Genomic DNA, 15,825 nt, shown 5'->3' with positions numbered 1-15,825 from the left:
AATAATATAGTCGAAGGCTTTCATGGCTGGAATCACTAGGTTCTTGTGGGTTTTTTCGGGCTATAGAGCCATGTTCTAGAGGCATTTCTCCTGACATTTCGCCTGCATCTATCGCAAGCATCCTCAGAGGTTGAGAAGGTCTGACCTTCTCAACCTCTGAGGATGCTTGCCATAGATGCAGGCGAAACGTCAGGAGAAATGCCTCTAGAACATGGCTCTATAGCCCGAAAAAACCCACAAGAACCTAATAATAATATACTTTATTTATAATCCACCCTATCTCCCTGAGGAGACTCATATACGACAAACATTCAATGCCTTTATACAATTAACAAAGACAGACCATATATAAACAGAGATAAAGGCTTCCCTTTTTTCCTATTTATCTACTCACATTACAGTTTTTGAATTGCTAGGTGAGCAAAAGCTGAGCTGACAGGAGCTTACCCCAACCCAGGCTTGAACTGTCAACCTTTTGATCGGCAAGATTTTCTGCAGCTAGCGGTTTAACCCACTGTGCTAAAGTCCAGCCCTAAGGTTCAACTGAAATAGATCCTCCTGTAACTTAAAACCATTAGACCTGCTTTTTGGGGCAGCAGAGAAAAATCTGCCTACTTCTCTCTCTGACAGCCCTTGAGATATTTCAAGAGTGCCACCATCTTTGCTTCCCAGGCTGAACGTGTTCAACTCCTTCAACTTTTCCTCCTAGGTTTTGCTTCTTATTATCCTGGTTAACCTTCTTGGTATAAACTTTTAACAAATCTCTGGGGTCTCTTGGAGAATAGAGCCAGCTCCCAGACCCACCAAATTGCCCTGTCTTTGCATTCAGCCCATTTTGTCACCCATAAGAGGCTGAGCACCTTAAATTAAAGCAGTTCAACCTCATGAGGACATTGTTCTCCTTCTCCTTGTAGGTGCAGAAGCTGATAGTCTTGGATCCCCAGAAAAGGCTCACAGTGCAGCAGGCGCTCGAACACCCCTGGGTGACAGGCAAAACAGCCAAGTTTGCCCACATGGACAGCACTCAGAAGAAACTGCAGGAGTTTAATGCCAGGAGGAAGCTGAAGGTAGACAGAAATGGGACAGGTTGGGGAGCGGTAAGGGAAGTATGCCTGGTGCGGATTCTAAAAAGTGGTAACTCTGTGATGGAGCTAGGAAAGCATGTTCACAAAAGTCTCATTTTCTCATGAATGTTCCCACTTTGTGCCAGTCACAAAACAGTTTTCCCAACGACATTAGGTAAGTCCAGTCGTGTCCAACTCTGGGGTGTGGTGCTCATCTCCATTTCTAAGCCGAAGAGCCAGTGGAATTGCTGGAATTCACCTATGTCTTGACCCAACATTCAACAGTTGGGACTAACTGAGGAGAGTCTCTTACACTGTATTGGTTCAAGACTTAACTGTTTGTGAAAAAAAAAAGTGTTTTTCTGCAAATGCCATTTTGACTTGAGGAAATTTTCCAGCTGGTAAAGGTAAAGCTTTCCCCTGACATTTAGTCTAGCCATGTCCGACTCTGGGGGTTGGTGCTCATCTCCATTTCTAAGTCAAAGAGCTTGCACTGTCCATAGACACCTCCAAGGTCATATGGCCAGCATGACTGCATGGAGTGCCGTTACCTTCCTGCTGAAGTAGTACCTATTAATCTACTCACATTTGCATGTTTTTGAACTGCTAGGTTGGCAGAGCTCACAGTGGGAGCTCACCCCGCTCCCCAGATTCATACCGCCAACCTTTTGGTCAGCAAGTTCAGCAGCTCAGCGGTTTAACCCACTGTGCCACCAGGGAGCAAACCTGATTTTCATTGGAGGGATTTTCATTGGAGCCCCCGGTGGCGCAGTGGGTTAAACCCCTCTGCTGGCAGGACTGAAGACCGACAGGTCGCAGGTTCGAATCCGGGGAGAGGCGGATGAGCTCTCTCTATCAGCTCCAGCTCCTCATGCGGGGACATGAGAGAAGCCTCCCACAAGGATGATAAAAACATCAAAATCATCCAGGTGTCCCCTGGGCAACGTCCTTGCAAACGGCCAATTCTCTCACACCAGGAGCGACTTGCAATCACTCCTGACACGACAAAAAAAATTAAAAAAAATAAATTTGAGGGATTTTCTTCCCGGTAGAGAGGAAGCTTTTGCAAGTCTTCATTCTTGCAGTCAAGGATGAAGAAAAGCAAACAACCTGCTGGGAAATAGGAAGCAATTGCAGCCAGACAGCCACATTTACAGATTTGGCCATTTATTTATTCATTTATTTACTTAGTATATTTCTATTCCGCCTTTCTCAGCAACGCGGACCCAAGGTGGCTTACAAACAGAATACAAACATTAAAATCCTTCAATCAGGAGAACAAAATAGATAAAAGCATGATAAAACAACAATGAAAAAAATCCCACATTTCAGTTAAAACCATAATCTCTTCCCCCATATATTCCTCCTCCACCCTGATCATAAAATCCCAACTCCTGCCATGGCTCAATTGAAGGCCTTGTTATGTAAGGAAGTCTTGACCCCCTTCCTAAAGCTGAGTAAAGACGGAGCAGCCCTTATTTCTTCAGGGAGGGAGTTCCAGAGGGCTGGGGCTGCACCCCAGAAGACACCTTCTCTAGTTATGCGTAAACGTATACTGGTGGGGGCTTGCCTGTTGATTCAAGTTTCCCCGCTTGATCTAAGTTTGTGCCTGGGATGTATCGGGATACGGTGCTTCATATATCTGGACCAAAGCTTTATAGGTGATGACCAACACTGTGAATTGAGCCCAGAACCGGACGGGCAACCAATGGAACTCCTTCAGGATAGGCATAGTACGCTCCCTGAAGTTTGCACCCGTCAGAAGCCTGGCCGCTGCTCTCTGAACAAACTGCAATTTTCAGATGCTCTTCAAGGGCAGACCTACATAGAGTGTGTTGCAGTAGTCCAATCTGGATGTAACCAATGTCTGTACCACTGAGGCCAGGTTCTGAGTCTCCAGGAATAGGTGCAGTTGGCGCACAAGCTTGAATTGCGCGAAGACTGACGTAGCTACCGCTGCCATCAGGGCTTCCAGGTTTAAAGAAGAGTCTAGAATGTATTGTCGAAGGCTTTCATGGCTGGAATCACTGGGTTGATGTAGGTTTTTTCGGGCTATATGGCCATGTTCTAGAGACATTCTCTCCTGATGTTTCACCTGCATCTATGGCAAGCATCCTCACAGACCTCACAACCTCTGAGGATACTTGCCATAGATGCAGGTGAAACTTCAGAAGAGAATGCCTCTAGAACATGGCCATATAGCCTGAAAAAACCTACAACAACCCAGAGTCTAGAATGACTGCCAAACTGCGCACCTGAGCTTTCTGGGGGAGTGCAACCCCATCCAGCTCAGATTGGAATGCCATTCCCAGGTCCCTCCTCTGAGACACCAGCAGTACCTCTGTCTTGTTTGGATTGAGCTTCAACATGTTTACCCTCATTTAGTCCATCACGGTCTTCAGACAATGGCTCAAGGGCAGGACCACTTCCTTGGCGTTAGGTGAAAAGGAGCTCCCGCATCAGCCTTATTTATTTATTTATTTGCTTTATTTTTATACCGCATTTTTCAGCCTAATTCGGCGACTCAATGCGGTTTACAATGCAATTTATATAACAATAACAATTAGTTAAAAAACAACATATACGACAGACAATACAAGACAACACAACATAGTCATCAATGCCTCAGTAAAAATCAGATTCCGTTCTCATAAACCTTCTACCATTCCTTTGTTCATTTATACCGTCTTCATGAGTTCAGTTGCCTTGTTGACCGAACGCCTGTTCATAGAGCCACGTCTTGACCTTCCTCCGGAACTCCAGCAACGAAGGGGCCTGCCTGCCTTAGCTTCTGTCTACCTAGCAGTTCGAAAACAGTAATGTGAATAGATCAATAGGTACCGCATACAGATGAAACCAAACCCCAAAACTCCAGATGATATCTCTCAGTGGTTTCAGGTAGATGTTAAACAACACTGGAGATAAAGATGAGCCCTGCGGAACCCCACAGCCCACCGACAATGAAGTCGAGCAGGACTTTCCTAAAAGCAACTTCTGGGACTGGTCCGCAAGGAAGAACCAGAATCACTGTAGTACAGTGCCTCCTAGCCCCATCCCCTCGAGCCTTCTCAAAAGGATACCATGATCAATGGTATCGAAAGCTGCTGAGAGGTCCAGGAGAGTTAACAGGGTCACACTCCCCCTGTCAATCTCTCCGCGGAGATCATCCACCAAGGTGACCAAAGCTGTTTCTGTTCCATGACCCAGTCTGAAGCCAGAAGGGAAAGGATTCAAATAATCAACCCCATCCAGGAATCTCTGGAGTTGGAAGCTCACAGAATTGATTTATATGTTCTCTTTAGGAATCATGAGATCCTCCAGCACGACTCTATGGTTGACCTGCCAAAGAGTTGTGCTGGAGACCCTAGAGGAGTGGTTCTCAACCTGTGGGTCCCCAGATGTTTTGGCTTTCAACTCCCAAAAATCCTAACAGCTGGTAAACTGACTGGGATTTCTGGGAGTTGTAGGCCAAAACACCTGGGGACCCACAGGTTGAGAACCACTGACCTAGAGATTCCTAGAGAGAACAATTTTCCTCCAGTGCAATTTTGTTGCGAGCTTCTGGCAGAAGTTGATCTCAGAGTCATGGAATCCCTGACAACTCGGCAGCCCGCTGTGAAGCATTTGCTCGGGTCTTTGCGGACAAAGTTGCTTTGATCCATTCTGGCCTGGACACCATGTTAACGGCAGTCTCTGAGGATATAACACGAGCATCTGCTTGTCCGGTTTTGATGGATTCATTTCAATTGGTGAAACCCGAGGATGTGGACAAGATACTTGGAGGGATGAGAGCGACCACATGCATCCTTGACCCCTGCCCATCCTGGCTTTTAAAGGAAGCCAGAGGGGGATTGGCCGAGTGGGTAAAGGTGGTGGTTAATGCCTCCATTTGGGAAGGCAATATTCCAGTGAGCTTAAAACAAGCTGTGATAAAACCGCTGTTGAAAAAACCATCATTGGGCCCCACTCAATTGGACAACTATCGGCCTGTTTCCAGTCTCCCCTTTTTGGGCAAAGTCCTGAAATGTGGTGGCCTCACAACTCCAGGCATTCTTCAAAAAGACGGATTATCTGGCTCTGGCACAGTCTGGCTTTAGGCCGGGACATGGTACCGAGACAGCCTTGGTCGCCTTAGTGGATGATCTACGCCGGGAGCTCGACAGGGGGAGTGTGTCCCTGTTGGTTCTGCTGGACCTCACGGTATCCTTCTGGGACGTCTCACAGGAATGGGCCTTGGAGGTACTGTTTTGCAGTGGCTCTGGTCTTTCCTAGAGGGTCACTCCCAGATGGTGTTATTGGGAGACGCCTGTTCAACCACACAACCATTGTCTTGTGGGGTTCCTCAGGGCTCTATACTGCTGTCTCTCATGTTGTCTAACATCTACATGAAGCCGCTGGGGGAGGTCATCCGGAGTTTCGGGGTGCAGTGTCACCTGTACGCAGATGACGTCCAACTCTGTCACTCCTTCCCACCTACTACTAAGGAGGCTGTTCAGGTCCTGAGACGGTACTTGGCTGCTGTGATGGTCTGGATGAGGGTAAACAAATTGAAATTGAATCTAGACAAGTCAGAGGTACTCCTGGTCAGTCGTAAGGCCGAACAGGGCATAGGGTTACAGCCTGTGCTGGATGGGGTTACACTCCTGCTGAAGGCGCAGGTTCACAGCTTAGGTGTGATCCTGGACTCATCGCTGAGCCTGGAACCCCAGGTTTTAGCGGTGACCCGGGGAGAATTTGCATAGTTAAAACTTGTGCAACAGCTGCGTCTGTACCTTGGTAAGTTTGACTTGGCCACAGTAGTCCACGCTCTGTTTTACATCCCGTATAGCCTACTGCAATGTGTTCTACGTGGGGTTGCCTTTGAAAACTGTTCAGAAGCTTCAAATGGTCCAGCGTGCAGCAGCCAGGTTACTAACGGGAGCTGTGCTCAGGGAGCATACAACTCCACTGCTGCCAGTTTGCTACCGGGCATAATTCAAAGTGCTCCACTAGCTGCCAGTTTACTACTGGGCATAATTCAAAGTGCTGGCTTTAGCATATAAAGCCCTAAATAGTTCTGGCCCAGCTTATCTATCGGAACGCATGTCTTCCTATGATCCTTCTAGACATTTAAGATCGTCTGGGGAGACCCTGCTCTCGGTCCTGCCTGCCTCACAGACACGTCTGGCGGGGACAAGGGACAGGGCCTTCTCAGTGGTGGCCCCTCAGCTATGGAACTCCCCTGTCCATGGATATTAGATCAGCCCCCTCCCTCCTGACTTTTCAGAAAAGGATGAAAAAATGGCTCTTTGAGCAGGCATTTGAAACTTCAGCATGATCAAATAAACACAATCTGGAATATGAATACGGAACAGCTAAAGATGATGTAAATGGATGAGGAATTGGATTGAAGATGCTGTTTTTATAGACTTTTATAGGTTTTATAGTTGTTGTTATTATTATTATTATTATTATTATTATTATTATTAACTTTATTTGTACCCCGCTAGCATCTCCCGAAGGACTCGATGCAGCTTACAAAGGCCAAGGCCTTTGGTTTTTATATGTATTTAGGTTGTGATTTAAATTGTTTTAACTGACTTATGTATGTTTTTATATACGGCATCTAATTGTTGCCGGTTTGTAAGCCGCCCTGAGTCGCCTTCAGGCTGAAATGGCCAGGATAAAAATGATGTAAATAAATAAATAAATAAATGTTAGAGGACATAGAGATTCACAGGCTGGCGTTCCCTTGGGTTTCACCCCTGAGTTTTGGAGAGGTCCTGTGCACCTTTGAAAGATGGCCTACAGCAATAGTAATAATATACTTTATTTATATTCCGCTCTATCCCCCCAAGAGAAGTCAGAGCAGATCACAGAATACATATATGTCAAACATTCAATGCCATTATATAATTAACAGCAAAGACAGGCAGTACGTAGATACAGGCAAAGACTTCTCCCTTTTCATCTCTGGCTTCTGGAAGCTGTGCTTAACTCTGGCTATGGGGAAGTGCTCTTGTTCCATTTTCAATGCCAAGGAGCCTCTTGTCTATGGACACCTTCCTGATCAAATTGCTGGCATATCTGCATGGGCGACTTTTACCTCCCCGCCAAAGCAGTAACTATAGGTCTACTCACATGACTGTTTTCAGGTAGGCAGAAGATAAGCCTGGTGGTGGGAGCTCACCCCAACCCACGGCTTTGAACTGCGAACCTTCTGGTTGACAAGATTTTCTGCAGCTGGCGGCTTAACCCACTGTGCTACCATGGCCCCTTCAAATCATTTATCACCAAAAAACCAGTAATGTATAACCAGTAAACTAATTTTAGGCCAATCAATCTTTTACAGTTAACAAACATTCCCTCCAACTTTTTTTTTCCACAGGCTGCCATGAAAGCTGTGGTCGCCTCTGGCCGCCTGGGCAACCATGCCCACTATGAGGGCTCCAAAAATGGCCGCCATCAGGATGCTGCAAAAAAGCCTCAGGGAGCAGGAAGCACTTCCCTCAGTGGCAGCAACGTTTACAAAGGGGAACTCACCGGGCTCAGCGCGCAAGATGTGGATGCTGCGATGTCAGTTTCTCCATCCACGGTGGAGAAGCAAGATGGCTTCCGAAGTGAGGGTCAAGTCATGCTCAATGGTGGCAGCTGCAACAGTTAACCAAACTCCAGCGCTTTGATCCATGCCAGCAGTAAGTTCAAGGGGTTAAAGTCTCCCTTCATGAAGATGAAGACGGGCGTTGAGGAGGATGGTGGACACCTGCCAGGTTGAGAAAGTGTTCAGACAAAGGAGAGAAACTGCTACTGAATGCCACCAGACATTAAGAAGACATTTCACAGCTGTGTGTCTCGCTTTCCCTCCAAAGATTCTTTTTCAAGAGACATTTGTCCCGTTCCACAGATGATCCCCTTCTACAAACATGCTAACCTCTCCTCTCTACTTCCTCTTTTAAACATTTAACCCAACTTAACTCACATCCCACTCTAAACACTTTAATTACCTTTTTCCGAGCAACATACGTTTAAAGTTTATCCCATCCGTGTTGTCGAAAGCTTTCATGGCCAGAATCACGGGGTTGCTGTGGGTTTTCCGGGCTGTATGACCAGGTTCAAGAAGCATTCTCTCCTGACATTTCACCCAAATCTCTGGCAGGCAACCTCAGAGGTTGTGAGGTCTGTTAGAAACTAGGCAAGTGAGGTTTATATATCTGTGGAATGTCAGGCTTTGAAGATACAAGGCCATTCAGTGCTAATCAAGGTGGCCAATTGCAACATTCACACTTGCCTCAAACTGACAAGAATTCTTTCTCCCACTCTGGACGTAATTCCACAGATATATAAACCTCATTTGCCTGGTTTCCAACAGACCTCACAACCTCTGAGGATGCCTGCCACAGATGTGGGTGAAATGTTAGGAAAGAATACTTCTGGAACATGGCCATACAGCCCGGAAAATTCACAGTAACCCAGTGATTCTGGCCATGAAAGCCTTCGACAACACATTGAGCACAAAGTAGTTTGCATTCGATTAACTCAGGAGGGAGGAGAGAAAAGTGGAATTGTGCCCTTCTCTGTAGGTTGAGGCAAAAGCAAACTGCTGCAATCTCTCCTAGGTTGTCTGTCCTTCCCCATTCACAGCCTTTGCCATCTTTATCCCACTTTAACATTGCTTGGCCTTGTATCTCCTCAGTCTGTGAAATATTAGAAGTCATGTGATATTACTTCTTGCATTTGGTCACTTCTGCCAGCATTTGACAACCCCATAATATCCACATAGGGTTTTGTCTCCTGCATTATTCATCTACGTCACAAGATGTTCATGGAAATGGCAACTTCAGGGCTTGCTGGCTTCCTACTCTTCTCAGAATACTTCAATAAAAGAAAAAGAAAACAGACTGACCCAACAAACTCCTACTCAACATGGCTAGAAAGCGAATGACACCTGAATACCTTCTTCATCAACTACGAGAGATAAGTTCAGTTGGCTTCTCTTACCCAGAGAAGAAAACATTTTAGGATGTTTCTGTTATACAACTATGTCCTTTCAGAAACATGCAAGAATGACAATATTCAACAAAAAAAATCTAATGGTAATGAATTGCTTTGGATCCATCCTTATGGACTAGCAACACAGTCTTTTAAATGTTCCCCAAAATCCAAGGGCTAGGTTTCTGCTCCTTTCAACACTTTCTGGTGATTTTTGCTGTGTTCTAATTTTGTATGTATCGTGTCAGAAGCAAATTGAGGGTACAGTTATAATGTATTTAAAAACACAAACAAAGTTAAAAACTCGGCATTATGCTAAATGTCCTTTGACCAGAAGCTGGCCACTTGGAGTGCCTCTGGTGTTGCTGTAAGAAGGTCCTCCATTGTGCATGTGGCAGGGCTCAGGCTGCATTGTTGTAAGTGATCTGTGGTTTGCTTTTCTCCACACTCAAATGTCGTGAGCTCCGCTTTGTAGTGCCATTTCTTAAGGTTGGCTGTGCACCTCATGGTGCCAGAGTGCAATCTGTTCAGCACCTTCCAAGTCACCTAGTCTTCTGTGTGCTCAGGAGGGAGTTTCTCATCCAGTCTCAGCCATGGATTGAGGTTCTGGATTTTAGCCTGCCACTTTTGGACTTGCTGATGGGTTCCTGTAAGTAACTCTGTAGATCTTAGAAAGCTATTTTGTTGATTTAAGGCATTAGCTTGCTGGCTGATATCCGAACAGAGGATGAGCAGGAGATGTCTTGGTCCTTTCATTATCGACTGCTACTTCCCAATGGATGTCAGGTGGTGCAATACCAGCTAAACAGTATAATTTATCCAGTATAATTTCTCCTATGATAATGCAGCATGTCTCATTAAGATCCACATCCATTGTTCCACACTGGGCATGCCTATTCAGCAGCAGAATAGCAAATCACAAGGGCAGATGTCCTCACTGTGTCTGGTTGTGATCCCCAGGTTGTGCAAGTCAGCTTTCGTGTGATATTATTTCTAGTGCCCACTTTTTGCTTGATAGTCAAGCAGTGCTTCTTGTAAGTCAGAGCATGTTCCAGGGTGACTCCTAGATATTTTGGTGTGCTGCAATGCTCCAGTGGGATTCCTTCCCAGGTCATCCTCAGCGCTCGAGATGCTTGTCTGTTCTTAAGGTGAAAAGCACACATTTGCCTTTTAGACGGATTGAGAATCAGTTGGTTTCCCTGTAATAGGCAGTAAGAGCACCTAAAGCAGTGGTTCTCAACCTGTGGATCCTCAGATGTTTTGGCTTTCAAGTCCCAGAAATCCTAACAGCTGGTAAACTGGCTGGGATTTCTGGGAGTTGTAGGCCAAAACACCTGGGGATCCACAGGTTGAGAACCACTGCTCTAAAGCTTTGGAGAGCTCCTGTTCAACCATTTCACAGCTCCCTGCTTGAGCGGGCTGATCATTTGTTTAAATGTTAAACATTTATGAGTAAGCACGCTTCCCTGAGGCAGGCCGTTCTTCTGTTTCCACCATCTGCTTCTCTGGCCCTTGAACTCAACAAAAAAGCTCCTGTTTTGTAGCAGATTTTTCTGTGAAATGGGTGAGGTGGTAGTCCTTTGTGAATCACACTGTGTTCTGATTTAAAGTGGATGGAGGAGTCACCCATTTTTATTCTTGCAGAACCGAAAGAAAAAGAGCCGACTTTGCAAAACAGAACATCTTCGGGCCCCTTATTTGTTCTGATATCTAGTTATTGTGTTGCATGGAAATCGTTAGCTTTTCGCCTTGCCATTCAGATCTGTTCATAATTAAGAAGCATTAAATGGTGTTTTGTTGGCAGCCTCCATGTCAAGAGTGCGGTTTTATTTCAGGCATTCATGGATGGATCCAAAGTGCTGAACCTCAGCCACAAAATAAGCTCAGCACCTTGGAGAGATCCTTTAAAGTCTTGAAGAAACCACTAGCATGGATTCACTATGCTCCGCGCTGACATAAATGTTCAGTTATGTTGTTGGCAACCTGCGTTATAAGAAGCTGGGTTAGACTTTTTCACAATTTTATGGAAAGTGAAGTGAAGAGGGAATGGGAATTTTGTGGAAAGGGAAGTCAGGACATTTGTATGGAATGGCAAATCAAGTGTGCAGTGAAGGAAACTGGCAATTTTTTTGACCATAAATGGATTTCAAAAACCAGCTAGTGCTGCAGGGGAATCAGCTGGTTCCAGAATGTGAATGGCAAGGGCCATATAAGCATCCAGCTATCCCAGGTATGAGCAAACCTAGGCCCAGCTGCAGCCCCTTGGGCTGTTTTCTCAGGCCTTCCTCTCTCACACCATCCTATCCTTCCTTCTCTTTTTCCTTCCTCCTTCCCTCCCTCTTTCTCCTTCCATCCTTCCCTTCCTTGCTTTCGTCCTTCCTTCCTTTCCTCTTTCCTCCCTCCTTCCTTCTCTCCCTTTTCTTCTACTTCCTTGCCTTCTGTCTTTCCTTCCTCTATTCTCTTCCTTCCTTCCTTCCTTCCTTCCTTCCTTCCTTCCTTCCTTCTCTTCTCCCCTTTATTTCATTCTTCCTTCCCATTTCCTTCTTCCTTTCTTCTTGGGAGATGTTTAGCTGGGAAAAGAGAAGGTAGAGAGGGAACATGAAAACCATGTTCCAAGATTTAAAAGGGTGTCCCATTGAGGAAGAGGGGGGAAACTGATTTTCTGCTGCTCTAGAGACCAGGGCACAAGGGAGCAATGGGTTCAAATGGCAGAGAAAGAGATCTGACTGAAAAGATTCGGAAGTACTTCCCGCGAGTAAGAGCAGGTGGAGAGTGGCCTAGGCTTTCTGGGTGTGTAGTGGAGTCTCCTTCTCTGGAGGCTTTTCCACAGAGGCTATCAGGAGTGCTTTGATTGTGCCTTCTTGCATGGTAGGGGGTTGGACTGGATGGCCCTTGGGGGCCTCTTCCAACTAGGATTCTATATCAGGAGCAGGCAATACGAGGTCTCGTGGACACACTTTTTCTCTCCCATCCACCATCTCATCCTGACCAAGGGCAACTCTTTTGGGATCCAAACGTTTCCCTTCTTTCCTTCATTTTCTGCCTCTGAAAGAGAAGAGGAAGGGGAGCAAAGGGCAGGTAGGGGACTTTCAGATAATCTCTTCCCTCCCAGCCCACCCACACCGCTCCAGCCTATCATGCAGCCCCCAAGCTAGAAAATTTGCCCATGCCTGAGTTAACTCAACCATGACCCATGCTGGGCCATATCTTGGTGACTTAGTCTACACTATAAGGTTGTCATAAAGGTAAAACAAAAGACAGTAGCACATATATCGCATCAAAGGAAATGTGCAACATCAGTTATGATCAATGTATATATTCTATGAAAGGTTAGCATACTTAAATCTTATTGCACTATAAGTGTATACAGAATATTGCTGGTAACATCTGCATCCTATTGAGACCACAATTTTAAAGGGCTTGTGAACAGAATGATGTTCTTTCACATTAACCAATGCAATTTTTTTAAAAGAGATGCAATTTTTTAAAAAAGAGACATTAGTGTCAAACCTGCATGAGATAAAAGTGGCAGAAATGATTGGAGGGTGAAAGTGGATTCATAACTCTTTAGATTTGTTGCCTAGTTTTTAGGAGTAGAAATATTTACATAAGTATATTTTGCATTGTATGCTTACTCAAACATAGATTTCAACTTGTGTTTGCTTACTTCCAGGAAGGTATATCTTGGATAGTAGCCTAAAAAGCAAGTGGATATATGTTTATTCATGTTCACTTTATTCCTAGGAAATGTGTATAGAATGACAATCTAAATATGCTTTCTGTATATACATATTTTGTTAGTGCTGTAATACTAATGTTGTCTTTCTGGGGGGGTGCTACAGAGTATTTGTTTTCTATACCTGGAAATAGTTAACAGCCTTGTAGCAAAATACAACCGGACCCATCGTTCAATATGGAAGCTAATACCTACTTACTTAGGCGATCCTTCGTTGTCTGAAAATGATGGCCTTCCAAGTGCAATGTTTTGGCAGTTGATACGTAGGTGACTGTGGAGCCCAATTATTGACCCGCATATTATTCCACAGTTTCCAGGTGGAAGGCAGTCCTGAGAACTGGGAAGGATTGGCTTGACGCACCTTCTTCCTCTTGGCACATTTCTCCCTTTCGCCCTCTATTCGTGCCTATTCGAATTCCACAGCTGACCTCCATTTAGAGCACTAAAGGGCCAAGCTTCCCAGTTCTCGGTGTCTACGGTGTCCACGCTACAGTTTTTAAGGTTAGCTTTAAGCCCATCGTTAAATCTCTTTTCCTGTCCAAAAACATTCCATTTTCTGTTTGTGAGTTGGGAGTAGAGTTACTGCTTTGGGAGACAGTGATCAGGCGTTTGGACGTGGCCTGTCTAGCGGAGTTGATGGCATAGGAGCATTGCTTCTTCCAGCACGCTGACATTTGTCCACCTGTCTTCCCAAGAGATTTGTAGGATTTTTTGGAGGCAGCGCTGATGGAATCATTCCAGGAGTTGAGTGTGATGTCTGTAGACAGTCCATGTTTCGCAGGCATATAGCAGGATTGGGAGGACAGTGGTTTTATAAACAAGCACCTTGGTCTCCCTATGGATGTCCTGATCCTCAAATACTCTGCTTCATTCAGAAGAATGCTGCACTCGCAGAGTTCAAGTGGTGTTGTATTTTGGTGTCAATGTTGACTTTTGTGAAGAAGTGGCTGCCAAGGGAGCGGAAATGGCCAACATTTTCTAATGTTATACCATTAAACTGTATTTTTTGGCATTGCAGAGGGACTGGCTGGTGACTGCTGGAAGAGCACTTTGGTTTTTCTCTATATTCAGTGAGAAGCCAAGCTTCTTATATGCATCTGCAAAGATGTTTAGAGTGGCTTGTAGGTCTTCTTCTTCTGAATGCGCACAGACTACGCTATCATCAGCATATTGTAGTTCTCTAACAGATGTTGTGTGATCTTGGTTTTGACTTTCAGTCTGCTGAGGCTAAATATCTTGCCATCTTTCCAACTGATAATTTCCACTCCAGTGGGGAGCTTCCCATCAACAAGGTGTATAGTTAACAGCCTTGTAGTAAAGAACTACAGGACCTGTTGCCCACCACGGAAGATAATATGTAATCTTCAAAGCCAAACCATGAAACAGACGCTAAAGAAAAATTCATACTCTTTGTGTAAGCTTCTCACCTTGAATGGAAAGAAAAACCTTTGTACTGCTGCAGGCAGAACTAAACAAAATAATCAAATGTGGAGGGATTATTGTACTGTTACTCACCCTGTTGCACAATAATGAATTCTAGCATTACATGGTTGCTGCCTCCCAAAGTACTAAACACTTTGATTTCAGAGACCAGCTCCTCCCTATTGGTTAGGATCAAGTTGATCTCCTCGTTCCTTCCTCCATCTTTTGAAGGAGGAAACTATCAGGAATTTGTTGGAGAAACTATACTTAGTAGAGCAAGTCTCCAAGTAGATGTCAGGATAATTGAAGTCCCCGTAACAGACAGTTCTTGCTATTTGGAGATTTCAGAAAAGCATCGCCCACTTCTTAGTTTGTTGGTCTTTAGTGAGCTCTACCAATTATAGCAATTAAAACACAACTCAGTGGTACAATCTGTATGTCAGTACAATATCAGCAGGTCCAAACCTACTATTCTTTTAGATTTTGCCTTTGACCTATAATGCTACTCCTCCAACATTTTCTTCCACATCTGTTATTTTTGAACAGATCATATCCCTCAATTCTTATATTCCAATTGAGAGAAATCGTCCCATTGAATTGCAGTTATCCCTGTAAAAGTCTATTTTTCTTCATGTACAGACTTCAAGTACATCTTGTTTGCTCCCCAAAGTCTGTGCATTCATTTAAAGGCACCTAAAGCATTCTTTGTTTTCCTATTATTCTATTGAGAGTTTTGCTATAGCTCCCATATGCTTGCTCCCTCAGCTTTTCCTCTAGAATTCACATCTTTGTGTTTTAGAGCTTGCTTTTGGACAGATGTTGAAGCTAATCATTTCCAACCCACCCTCCCTAAGGATTTAGTCTGGGATCACTGAGCACATAATCCCCAACTGTCCTGATTTGGCAGGGAGAGTCCCGATTAAACCCATATATGTCATCATCTCTTTTTGGTTTCCTCCTCCTCTTCCCACTTTGTCCTCAACTTGCTCCCATTGCTGCAAACTGAGTCCAAAAGGCCTCTCGTCTTTTGTGGGTTATCCCTTGTTCACAACTTTTGCTAGCTAGACTCTGATACCATTTGGCTATATATGTCCAGGTAAAATGTTATAGGGCTGGAGAGTATCCTTGGGTTCTTTTAGGGGGCCCAGCATGTAAGGATTTTTAAAAATGCTTTTTTCTATCTCTGCAAACTTTGATACCTGTTTTTGTTGTGGGGTTTTGTAACAACATTTTTACAAACCTTCAGGTTGATGATATCCCTTTCCTGTTCTGCAAACGTGGTACTGTTTGGCTGAGTGTTGGCACTCACACCTGAATGTCAGAAATAGTTGGAAGGGTTACACATTGGTGAGAAAGACAGAAATCAGACAAATCTGTACATAACATAGTGGTAGATGTTCCTTCTTTACCTCTTTATTCTTAAAAATGTAGTTGTGCATTTGTCCACTGGTGATGTCTGTAAGACAATTTTTCAGAAAGAAACAGGCATGAATCTCTTGGCATGTGCTTCAGATCAGAGTTTAAAAAACAATTTAGCAAGTCAGCATTATTGTGCCCCTTTTGCTGTTATAGTAACACATGAAAACAATACATCTGTTAATAAAATATTTGGAATTATTGCATATGCATTGTTGG

At 44.5% G+C, this 15,825-nt stretch overlaps 1 protein-coding gene across 2 annotated transcripts in view; it reads left to right on the top strand.

Annotated features, from left to right (window-relative positions):
- LOC132781075 (calcium/calmodulin-dependent protein kinase type IV-like) overlaps window positions 1-15,812 on the top strand; it is a 79,943-nt gene extending 64,131 nt beyond the window's left edge. For both annotated transcript variants that reach the window (XM_060785014.2, XM_060785013.2), the window contains exons 10-11: window positions 915-1,067; window positions 7,432-15,812. In XM_060785014.2, the coding sequence (XP_060640997.2) occupies window positions 915-1,067; window positions 7,432-7,707 (429 nt within the window). In that variant the 3' untranslated portion in view covers window positions 7,708-15,812. The remainder of the gene's footprint in view (window positions 1-914; window positions 1,068-7,431) is intronic.
- Window positions 15,813-15,825: the final 13 nt, after the last annotated feature.

This window comes from Anolis sagrei, chromosome X, assembly GCF_037176765.1.
Source record: "Anolis sagrei isolate rAnoSag1 chromosome X, rAnoSag1.mat, whole genome shotgun sequence".
Classification (NCBI taxonomy): domain Eukaryota; kingdom Metazoa; phylum Chordata; class Lepidosauria; order Squamata; family Dactyloidae; genus Anolis; species Anolis sagrei.
The sequence above is the reverse complement of the archived record's forward strand: the minus strand, read 5'-3'. Positions and strand labels throughout refer to the sequence as shown.